Below are 12,767 nucleotides of genomic sequence, written 5' to 3'. Positions count from 1 at the left end.
ATTTTTTTGCTTAAAAAAAAAATTGAAAAAAATAAAGGCCTTAGCTTGGTCATACTTCATGCTAGGCATTTGTGACTCACTACACTCATTGTTCAAGTTGTTGGCAACAACTGTGTAGAATTTCAGATCTCTAGGACAAAGGGTTTTGATGCTGTGAGCCTTTGTGTATACAAAATGACAATTCGGCACAAGATTGCCAAATTTGTGCCAAATAATAATAATATAATAATAAATAATAATAATAATAATAATTGTTATTATTATAATACTAATTCTTCTGAGCTTTAGGCATGTTTTCTCAAGAAAAAAAACCTAAAAGTTGCCAAAATTGTCTTCCAAGTGGCAGATCTGCCCACTATGGCCCCTCCCGCACTGCTTCTCTGTGTCTCTCTTTGTTGTGCTTGTAAACACAGCGCCCGTTTCAAAGACTATCTGCATGTCCCACCCACTGTTTGAAAGCTCTGGTGATAGGCTAAAACAATATGTCAATCACTTTCTGGAAGATCCAATGACTGAAGAGATTTCCCGTAAACAAACTGATGACGCGTGCGTAAAGCCAGGAAGTACGTGAGTGCGTTAGCTTCTTCAGCGGCTTGTCCCAGCTAAACCCCGGCACCGACAACAGCAGGGAGGGTCTCATTTTGAAGCTAAGAGTGTGAGGAAAACAAGCGTACCCAAGAGCGCCAAGAGAAACGGAACTCAGAGAGGGAGAAGGCTCGGAAAGGCAACATATATTTTCATTCACGCATTCATCCATTCATATGGACGACGGATTTTCTGGATTACTTACCCACATGGAATTATTTTATGGAAAAAACAACTAGATATTCTTTTTCTGTGGATTATTACGGATTTATTGAGTACAACTTTTCATGGATTGAACGCGTTTTGGACCGACAGAACCGGCTCAAAGGTAAGAAACGCATATCTTATTCTTTGTTTATGATGTGAATTTTTAAGCATTTTGTGCTCGTTGTACGGCATAAAATGAATGATATGCTTGTTTTATTGATAAATTAAGCTTTCAAACGATGTATGGCATGCCAGTAGTGAAAACAATAATGAAGGTGAATATACAGAGTGAACATTTTTTATTGGAAAATCGCCCGCCGGCGGGCAGGTGATTGGTAAGTGGTTTTAAATAGAAGTTTTTCTGGAAGAAGGCCTATTCATTACAATATCACAAGACCAAAAGAATCGAAATAGTGGGGCTGGACAATTTGGAAAAAGATATCTAATCTCATTTTTCCGACAGCTTTGCAATTTCTGTTTTAAAGAAGACCTACTGTGCTTGTGTCTGCTATATAATTACAATCTATGACATCGGTGGATCATGATGTTATAATTTAGACATTTTAAATAGCAAAATTCATAATGTTTAAAACAGGGGTTGAACTGCAATATGGCGTCTTGAAATGGCGTTGCTCAAACTTGCACAAATCACTCCAAATACAACTTCAGGTAAGCAAATGGTGAAGGGAAACATAACTTTAAAAGCTCTAAAAAGTTATATTCTTAATAATATTAGTATGTAGTATAACAGTTCTTTAATAATACCAATGTGTCCAGATGAATTGACAAAGAAATATATCATATCATGTCTGTATAGAGATGTAAAGTACAGGATTATCAGGTTTTATGCAGAGTAAGACAGGATATTTTGTCGTTTGAGAAGGAAATTACGGTACTTAAAAAACTGCAGCCTTTGCAATTCTGATTGTGATTAATCTTGCGCCACTACTAAACAGACTCGCTTGTTTATTTAGTATTTTAAAGCTGTACATCCTTAAAGCTAGACACATTTTCTTGTAATTTCTAAAAGTATCAAACCGCAGATTTTAAAGCTTGCATAAAACCTTGGCAGACTTGAAGATCTTAAGCACAGCTGTGAACTTCTCCGAACCATTGCAGTTGGATCAAAGCCCACTGAGAGTCAAACCCACCCCCTCCTGTTCCTCTCATCGCAGACATTCACATAACTCCCACACAACAAGGAAAATACCAAAATCTTCATTCATTCACTAACCACTATATACGAAACCATTTTGTGAAAGAATCCACAAATTTATGACACTTCACTTCATGAATTATACTGTAAACAACTCTTGGATTACCCACAATGCCGTCTGTTCTCCTCATATCCCCCAGATGGGATGGTGCATTCTGGGATTTCTATAACGTAGGAGGAGAGTGAGACTGACAGCAGCAGACCAAGGCCAAAGATGTGAATATTTTTTGCCAGCTTTTGAGTATTTGCAGAGCCACATTCAAGCAGTTTTCTTAAAAGGAATTTAAGGTCCTAAATGACTTTGAGCCATGTTATAATGTTGTTACCTCCTCAAAAACATACCTGGATTTGTTTTTGTTTCATTCACATCATTTATTATTAGTCTGTCTACATCTCCAAAGCTCCAAATGTTAGTTTACAGCTGCATTTTACCTTTTATTCAGCTGAGATTGGCAATTTCAGAGCTGAAATCATCCAAATAATTCTAGTAAAGGTGTATGGCGTTTAAAAACACAGTGGAGCACTTCCTGTATCACCACACGGCATCACAATGAGGACCTTTGAGTGTTTTCTGTTTGAGAGAATAACTCTGAACATGCAAGGTTTGTGTGTTAAAAATGTGTGGATGAAACAAAACACCACTCCGGGTCTGTTTTTGAAGAGGAAACAACATTATAACACACCTCAGAAAACAGCCTTATTATCAGCCGCACTTAAATTACATTATAGCCTTGGTACGTTGCAGTGAATAATTTTCTATATTATACAGCAGTAATGGATTTGCTATGAGGATGCCATGGTTTGAATCTCATTTATTTTAATTAGACTTGGTAATTTCATAATGGCAGGTTATCTGGCAATGAAACACAAGCTTTTAAAAGACCTAACAGGATCTTGTAAGTCATTAAACACAAATTACTATTCACTCAGGAAGATACATGATTACCTAAAATACACTGAAATATCTGCAGACGCTGAAGAAGAGTATTCAACTGGGACACTACTACTTAACCCGACCAGGACAGAAATCTAGGACTAAATTATGCTTATAACATAGAAATTATAACATTCTTAATCTTTTGCATTGAAATTGTACAGATCAAATATCAAAAACTTTACTTTACTGGTAGGGATGTAACAATAACCGAAATATCGTGATATCGTATCTTCAAAGTTCTCACAATAATATCGTGGACCATCACAATATATCAAGTTATAAGTCTCTTTGCTTAAATTAAGAGTTAAGATAGAGGGAACTACATAGCCCATGATCCTTTGCTCCATTTCAGTACAGAATACATGAAGAAATAACAGATCTAAGCACTTTTAAGTCTTAGTTCTTTGGATTAAGTCTCGTCAAGGCATTTTAAGAGGAAAAAGTCACATATTAACAGTTTTGTAAGAATCTACAAAGTATCGAAATAAATATTGTACCGTGAGATGTATATCGTGAAAATATCGTACTGAGAAATTTGGATATTGTTACATCCCTAATCGTGAGCCTCCCCACCAGATCATGAGGTTTCCCATGAAATCACAATAAATATTGTGCCGTGAGGTTCATACTGTGACAATATCGTATCGTGAGACTTGGATATGGTTACATACCTAGTTACTGGTAATATATCCATGAAGATGCATTTATCCAAATACTTTCCCTCATGGATCAATAAAGTTTGTCTAAATCGAAGTTTCAAAACCAATACTGTAAACAAAAATTAAACAAAAGAGTCATGGAACAGTTGAATAGTGTCTGAATACTATTGAATGAATGTTTATGTTAAAGGTACAATATATAACTTGGTGGCATGTCAGCTGCATGATTCCATTGAAATAGGCCCTTCTCCAGGCCAAATATGAGTCAGGTTTGTGGACATGCAAGCCCTCTCTCAGTAAGGACGCATGTTTTTCAATCTTTTTCAGTCTAATAAAGAAACCAAAATGCTTTTTACGTTAGTCAGTTACACACTGTTACATACTGTGGCTTTAAATTTGCAATATGTAAATTTTTGCTTTAGGTTTGCATCACCTTTTTGTTTCAATGGATATGTCATTGCGCTGCCTGGAATGTTCTACAGTATGACATTAAACAGCTCTACCTTACATTTATTCAATTAGAAGTGTTTTTTTTTTTTTTTAGCTCAAAAATACCTAGAAAAACAGATATTCCGTTGTAAGCGAAGTTGCCTCAGGTTGCCTACAGATCTGACCTGTAACTTGGTCTGGTTTGGTCTCCATGAAGATAGAAAGGTTTAATGCCATACTGTGAGACATTCCAACATCTCCATGGAGCAAAGCATTTGACAGACCTTCCACCAGAAAAGTTACACAATGCACTTTTAAGTTTATTTTCACGTTTAACTTATTTTAGCAGAAATCTTTGGTAGAAAACACTTGATAAACATAACACAAATAAACCTACAGTATCAAGCTTAGGGCTTGTTTTATACAGTAGCTGGTGTGATGTTGTTATCCTTTGTTTTACACATTTCTTTTTTGCAAACTGGTCACAACACTGAGGAAGCTGCTTCTTCTTTATAGCATCTTTTCACAGGAAGAAACAGCAACGTTGCTATTTGCTATAGGAGACGGTGGCTTGTGTGTTGCTCATGTGCTTCCTATTTTCAAAGAGGAAGAGTTAAAAATGTGAGATGTATATGGCTGAACTGGAGGAGCTTCTGAGCTAAACATTAACACAAAGGATAATTTATTGTTCTCGCAGGCTTAAAGCTGCACTGTGTAACTTTTTGGTTGAGCGCCTGTCACCTGCATGTTTCGATGTCATTGCTCTGGAATGTTCCACAGTATGGCATTAAACAGCTCTGTCTTACATTTATTAAATTACAGGTGGTTTTATAGCTCAAAAATACCAAGAAAAACAGGAATTCTGACGCGTATCTTGGTCTGGTTTGGTCTCCATGAAGACAGAAAAGTTTAATACCATACTGTGCAGCATGTGAAAAGAAAAGTTACACAATGCACCTTTAAAACCAAAGCTAATCGATTGTCCAGCGGCTGCTCTCAGGCTTTAGTTGATCCGAAGGAATGCTTGAATTCATGTGACAAGCAATAAACTGCTTATAAACAACAAGAGACTTTTCCAGTGTGGATTTACTATGAGAATTACACTGGGTTTTCAAAGCTAGACAAATGCATTTTTTAAAGGTGCATTGCGTAACTTTTCTTGGCACAGGGTACGCCATCTTTTTTGTCTTTAGGGAGATGTTATTGCTTTGCTTGGTAAGTTCCAAAGTGCAGCATTAAAAGTCCATTCAGCTTTTGTTTCATTAAAGGTGATTTTATTGTTAAGAAATACTTTTAAGGGCATGTATTGTTGTGTGAGCAGGCACGCCGCTCCACTGAACCGATCTGTACCTTGGCCTGCTCGTCTCCATGGAGATAGACAGGGTTAATGCTTTACTGTGAAACATTCCAGGCTGAACTGTAAGTACATTTACATGCGTGTCTCTCTTGTCTTGTCTCTCTTTTTGACTTTTAATTTGGGTTCTGTCATGTTTTCTATACAACAAATAAGCTGGAACTATAATATTATAATTTATTTTATATTTTATTTTGCATATATACGCCACCAATCAAAGTCATGCTCAGGAAATTAAATCAAAACCTACAATATAAAATAATTCTAACTAAAAAAAATTCAAATTAACTATAAAAAAATATCTAAATGAACATGAAAATTAAAAATAATATTTTAAAAAGGTAATAATGAAAATGAAATAAATAATATAACATTTGTGAGTATGATAACAAAATAGAATAAAAGATATAAGAAAGATGCACGATCTAAAGTATAAAAACGAGGCCAAGAAATTATATGTAAAATTAAATATTGCAAAAAAGAAGACTATATTATGGACATGTGAAGTAGAATTATAAAAGCATGCACAATTGCCTTTTACACTTACCGGGGAAACCCTTTACAACATTGCAAATGCCACAAAATGCAGTGTTTTCTGAAACTGTGCAAGCAAGACACTGACACAACTGTGGAATCATTAACAGGAAGTTTTGTTATTTTTATTCAAGTATTGGTTAACATTTATATATATTTAGAAACACCAACTTTCTCATCCTGTTTTAGTCAAAGCTTGGCCCTGAAGTTCTGAAGTTTATAGACCTGGTTTAATCCATGGCTTGTTCTGTTTTGAAATGATAAAAATCTAAATATTACAAGAGCAGGAAGCTGAAAACATGTGAGTATGTTGTAAAATTATTTCTTATGAAGACTTGGTTTAAAATAAGTAGGTGAACACATTAATAACAGACCCGTAGTAATCCTGGTTTAAAGTGCATCTTAATCTTGGTTTAGGGCTGTAGTAATTTCCTGGAAATTGCAGTTTTAGACCTAAAATTACACTATCTTGTATCTCAGAGCAGTCTCCTTTTTGTCTTAATAGAGCAAGGTATGGTTTCATTTTGACTTAATCTTGGTTTAGGGCTATAGTAATTTCCATCCTGGCAATTCTAGTTTTAGTCCTTGACTTACATTAGCCTGTATCTCTCCGAGCTGTCTCCTCTTTGTCTTAATAAAGCAATATAACCCACAGTAGCATGTTGGTTTTCATAAATATCATCTTGGGTGCTGTTTCTAGTGCAAAGTTTGACAATAGGAGACATAAGCAGTAGTGGACAGCTCGGGTAACGCTGTCCAGTGCAATAACATGCAAGAAGAATGCTACGGTCAGCCATGCCTTGTTGTAGAAGTCCCCCCAACCCAACCATATGATAGATACAGACCCACAATGCAAACGTGTCACCATCTGTAACTCATCAATGACCCCTCGCTTTGCTCCCTTGCACTATACCGCTATATCACAGTGACTACAGCCGTGCATGCATACATACATACACATACATACTGTGCACACACGCCCACGTTGCATGCTCTCTATCTAGTCATGAATAAAATGTGTTAGCTCGGTGTATGCTGCAACGCCAGGGGAGGTAGAAGAGCTACAAGAAGGTGTGGAGAGAAGGATGGGGAAGCGCATCTGGCGTTTTTCTATCCATATCTAGCTACATGAGTAACGCTCGACAGGGGCTACAATGAAATATTTCAACACAGCCGATGAGACTTACCCATTTAGGTGTCTCTGTGTAGTGCTCTTGCAGGCTGGTGGGGTGGATAGCGTCGCTGTTAAGACTTGTTTCGCGATTGTTGGTAGTGGTAGTGGGTTTTTTTTTTTTTTAGAGCAGTGCAGCGGTGTACACGGGAGGAGCGTCCGTTGAAACCATATTCCTTCCTCTTTCTCTATATCCAGTGACACGACAGAGGGAGGCAGAGCTCACAAAACAGAAAAAAAAAGCGCAGATGAACAAAATCTCCCTCTCTCTCGCTCTGCTCTAGTCTCTCCCCATCTCGCCGCCTTCACGTGCTCTGCGTAAAATCCAAATATCCGCTCTGTTCCAGTAATAAAGTCGTATTATTTAGCTGTGGTGTGTGGCGGATGACGCATTACGCACACATTTTTTTTTACATGCGGTTGCGCTTTACAGTTGTGTACGGTACAACAATGGAAATAACAGGATATAGCGTCTGAAAACACACAATTTAGTACACAAATTAAACTATAGGCCAGTGTTTTATGTTTACGAATGATAAAACAAAACGATTTTTTTTTATAAACAAGGGTATACAGTTTTTAATGTCCCTAAATAAAGCATTACACCAGTGCCAGCATCCAAATACGCGCACCTGTGCTGCTCAAATCTCGCGATAATAACTGTAATCCTAGAAATAACCATTGTTGTAGTTTAATGAGAGGTTTACACTGTCTAAACAGCCATTATAGCAGGGGCTTTAGTTGTTGACTTTTAGTAAATATAGTCATTTATACGTCCAGTTCTTGGGCCAAGCGTGATTATATGTAGAAAATGGTCACCCAAGCTCCTTAAAGCAGAATACATATAATAATGCAGAATAATATGTCTAATTATTATGGCATAATTTTGTGTAACGTTTATAAAAATATATATAAAGTGAGATTTTCTTTGTGGATCATGCATATGTGTTAGTAATGAAAGCAAATTTTATATCACAATGTCCCACAGTAATTTGTAATGGGATTTTTTAATTCAGATGCCCTTCCAACCATCCACAACTAGGTGAATTCAGCAGACAGTAAACATAACAGCAGAACTATCAAGCTTTTCCACGTACTTTTATTGCTCAAAATACCTTGAAAAACATGAGTTCTTCCTGGTAGGAGGGTCGCTTCTCTCCACAGATCTGCCCTGTAGCCAACTCCTTGTCTCCATGGAGATAAATAAGTTTAATGCCATACTGTGAAAGATTCTAGACAAAGCAATAACATGGAGACAAGCAGTGCCCTCCACCAGAAACGTTATGCAGTGCACCTTTAGATTCCTGTGAGGTGGACCATAGAATTGGCTGAGCAGTCCAAAGGCAGAGACAGTGAAGGATGAGACAGACTGAGAATCCAGATCTGACACTGAAGCGTGGACAATGGGCCCAAGTCAAACACGATCAGATAAAGAGGAGCTGTGGGGGTTTTTCCTATGAGCTGCAGAAAAACATGAAATGAATGCAATTACAGAAAGACTTGTAAAAACACTAGGGGTGTAAGGATATCCAAGTCTCACAGTATGAACTCAAGATACATGATTTCTTGCGATATCGTGGGAAAGCTCACGATTAGGGATGTAACAATATCCAAATTTCTCTGTACGATATTTTCATAATGTTATGTATGATATTTATTGCGATATTTTGTGGAGGCTAACAAAACTGTTAATATGCTATTTTCTCCTCTTAAAATGCCTTGACAAGACTTAATCCAAAGAACTAAAACTTAAAAGTGCTTAGATCTGTTATTTCTTCTTGTAGTCTACACTGAAATGGAGCAAAGGATCATGGTCTATGTAGTTCCCTCTGTCTTTTTTTAGCTACTGCTGCTCCATAACTGTTAATTTAAGCAAAGAGACTTGTAATTCAATATATTGAGAGATATTGTGAGAACTTTGACGATACGATATCACAATACTATGTCTCTCGGCTGGCCTGGGAACGCCTCGGGGTCCCCCCGGAGGAGCTGGAGGACGTGTCTGGGGTGAAGGAAGTCTGGGAGTCCCTGCTTAGGCTGCTGCCCCCGCGACCCGGCCCCGGATAAGCGGACGAAAATGGATGGATGGATGGATATCACAATATTTCGGTTATTGTTACATCCCTAAAAACACACCTGTAATTTCCCCTGATAAGAAGCTATTGCACTGGTATATTAGTGAATCTGCAGCTTCCAGTACAACATTTACATCTACTGATACTGATACTTTGCAGGGAAATCACATTGGGGTGGATCTACTTCTATCTCTATTGGCAAAATGTTCAACAGTTACCATGGCGACACATACACACACTAGCAAAAACTGCCAAAAATGTTTTAATATAGACTGAAAACTCAAAAAGAAAATCAAAATGTATTTAAACAACACATTTTCAGAAGCCTGTGATAAATGATTTTCAACAAAAAGGTGAGAGTGACTGATTAAAAAAAAAAAAAAAAAAAAGGTCAGACTGTGTATATAAAATAAAACTCAGATTAAAGTCTAAAGTGCCTCCGGTAGCTTCACACCCACAGGAAATGTTGTAGACATCAGCTGCAAAGTATCAATATTAATAGAAAATGTGTTAAAATATTGTTGTACTGAACTTGGTTTAGAGTTCGCCCATTAACTGGACTGTATCTATGTATTCAAAATGCGCACTACCATTGTGTCACTGGGCAAGACACTTCAACCAATATTTGCAGCATCTAACACTAAAATAACAATATCAAGTTTCATTACATTTTTAGAGATACTCATCCACCTCCAACTGAATTCTTGTGGTTATGTCTTGTTCATCTGTGTGGCTAAAACAGTGGTAAAACTATATATTTATTTTGCTCCCACTAACTTTTTTAATGTGTTAATTTGACCATCATTCAACCCTCTCGGTTTCACAACGCCAAAACACTTCACATCTTGGCATCTTGTTGCTTAGGAACTGCACCACTATCTCAAGAAGCAGCGTTTCTAACCACAATCTAGTGTTTGATCATTTATTTGCAAATTTCAACAAATAAGGTCAAGTAGCAAGAAAACACAAGACTGTAACATTAATTGAAATTTCTTTAGGCTGTTTTTATTTAGGCCTATATGCTATTGCTTTGCAGCTGATGTCGTCAACAATCCCTGGGGCTGTGTGGCTCACTGAAGCTCTGTTATTCAAGTTACACTTTAATCTGAGTTTTGTTTTAACACTATTTGAGAGTTAACAATTAAAAAAAGTCTCTCTCAAATAAAATTACTGCCACAAGCTTGCAACCATTATCCATCAGTTTTTCAATTAGTCACTGTCACCTTTTTGTTGAAAATCAAACGCCTAAATAGGACATGTGTTGTTTAAACCCATTTTGCTTTTGGGCTGTTTTTGCTAATAGTTATGTGCTTTGTGTCACCATGGTAACTGATGAACATTCCTCCATAGACGAACTAGTACATGCACCATGTGAATTGTGTGGTCCTCTGTGTCTTTTTATGTTATTAAGTTATTTTTTCAGACCAAGAGTTTGTTTTCATACCTGACAGTTTCGACTGCTCACTAGCGCTCTTCCTCAGAGTGGTCTCGTGATGTTACTGTGACGTGTTCTGTCAGCTGAACGGAAATACGCAAACAGGCCTACGGGACTATAAACCAGGACGAGGGGGCTGTTTTACTCTCACACACCTGGAATACTGTCCTGAGGAAGTCAGACTGCAGATGGCGCTGTCGTCCTGCCTCCAGCGGTGGGAAGACAGCAGCAAAACCTGTTTAAATCAGATGAACAGACACGTCACAGCAACCTCATGTGAGCACTCTGAGGAAGACAGCAGGGAGCAGTCGAAACTGTCAGATATGAAAACAAACTCTTGGTCTGAAAAAGAACCTAATAACATAAATAATCGGAAGACCAAATGAACCTCATTAGACTCTGTATCTTCTATTTAATTGTATTTATTTAATTTATTTATTTTTAATTCCTTTTTTTCAATCATTTTTAGCTTTATGCATTGTAACACTTTTTATTTACTGTTTTTTATTTATGATTACGGTGTTTTATTGTATTAATTTGTCTGTGCAGCACTTTGGAAACTGTCATGGTTATAAAATGCGCTATATAAATAAAGTGGATTAGATTGGATTGGATGTAGAACCCCCCAGCGTGATGTTACTGCAAAGCCTGTCAATTACATCACAGGGTTTACAGCGGTTTAACAAAACTGTATAGAAACTGGACAAACATTTAGACATTTACATAGAAAAAATGTTAAACTAACACAGTTCTTTTAAAATACTGTAGTCTTGAGTCACAGTTTGGCTGTCTAGACTCACACATTCCCACTGAAATATTTAATTACAAGCATTTATCTTTGGCTTGACATAACCTATAATATAAATTCGGGCATATCGGCCTAGTAACAAATTTGGTAAGCCAGGGGGTAGACCACAGTGGTGAGATTAGAAGGAAAACTAACCACTCTGACACCGGCTAAAAGTAGATCGTCTGAATGGCATTTGAAGGTTTGTAATTAGCATATCAAAGTAAGCTTCATATCTGACAATGTAATTACCGGAAATGTCAGTGTTTTAAAGGATACAAGCAACAGATCCAGCAGAAATAGGTAGAAAATTATATATAGATTGATGAAGCCCACTGAATTAGGTGTCAAGTTAAATACCATATCTTACAGTGATCCAACACATGTGCAAAAAAACAATTAGTTCATAATGCAGTGTGTGTCAAGACGCTGTTACTGAGATTAATGAAGACAGAGGAGAGTAGTTTTTCCTCCTATGGTAAAAGGAATAGTTATTACACAAGCTCAAGAGTGACGCCAAGTGGTAGAAAGCTGCTATTGCACCCTGAGACTATTTTTATTCTTTCATCCCAAGAGGAGAGAAGAGCAGTTCATCCAAGGCCACTGTTTTTCACGGTTGAGTTTATCTAAAAAATTACACAAGTACAAGTAGCACTCAACTGTGTAAATATTTGGGATTTTACACCCACTTAAGAAACCACCAGCCACAAACATAACAACTAGGAATGTAACAATAACCAAAATATTGAGATATCGTATCGTCAAAAGTCTCACAATAATACCGTGGGCAGTCACAATATATCGAATTACAAAATCCTTTGCTTAAATGCACAGTTTTATAGTAGCACCAGCTTAAAAACATGAGGAACTACATATCCCATGATTCATTTCAGCGCAGACAACATGAAGTTATATGTTTTTTACTTGAATTCTTGGGATTATGATAGTAATGATTCACACCAAAATCTTGTCAGGGTATTTTAAAAGCAAAAAACTTTTCTACAATTATATCAGCCTCTCCAAAATATCGCAATAAATATCGTTCCGTGAGATGCATATCGTGATAATGAGATTTGGATATCGTTACATCCCTGATAATGTCAGATCACATGAAAAGAACTGAGTGGTTTTAAAGTTTCAGTATGAAACTTGACTGATAAAGGGTCACACTGCTCTGTTATTAAACTTTCTTAATCACTATTGCTGAATTAAGATACCTTCAAAAACATGCTTTCTGTGAGCAGCTTAAGTCGCCACCGATGACCTGTAATTTGACCTCGCAGCATCACCTGAAGACTTGGTTTAAAATAAGTAGGATTGAAAGAGATTGAAAGGATATGTTAATGCCATAATGTGGGACTTTCCAGGCAACGCAATA

At 36.9% G+C, this 12,767-nt stretch overlaps 1 protein-coding gene across 1 annotated transcript in view; it reads right to left on the bottom strand.

Annotated features, from left to right (window-relative positions):
- The window catches only part of sh3kbp1 (SH3-domain kinase binding protein 1), a 97,879-nt gene extending 90,467 nt beyond the window's left edge, over positions 1–7,412 (bottom strand). Inside the window, exon 1 of the mRNA XM_055150717.1 lies at positions 7,109–7,412. Within this exon, the coding sequence (XP_055006692.1) occupies positions 7,109–7,112 (4 nt within the window). The 5' untranslated portion in view covers positions 7,113–7,412. The remainder of the gene's footprint in view (positions 1–7,108) is intronic.
- Between the last annotated feature and the right edge of the window lie 5,355 nt (positions 7,413–12,767).

Source organism: Boleophthalmus pectinirostris, unplaced genomic scaffold, assembly GCF_026225935.1.
Source record: "Boleophthalmus pectinirostris isolate CB_2022bp ecotype Guang Dong unplaced genomic scaffold, ASM2622593v1 HiC_scaffold_15, whole genome shotgun sequence".
NCBI classification, from domain to species: domain Eukaryota; kingdom Metazoa; phylum Chordata; class Actinopteri; order Gobiiformes; family Gobiidae; genus Boleophthalmus; species Boleophthalmus pectinirostris.
Note: the sequence above shows the minus strand (reverse complement) of the source record. Positions and strands in the feature narration are given on the sequence as shown.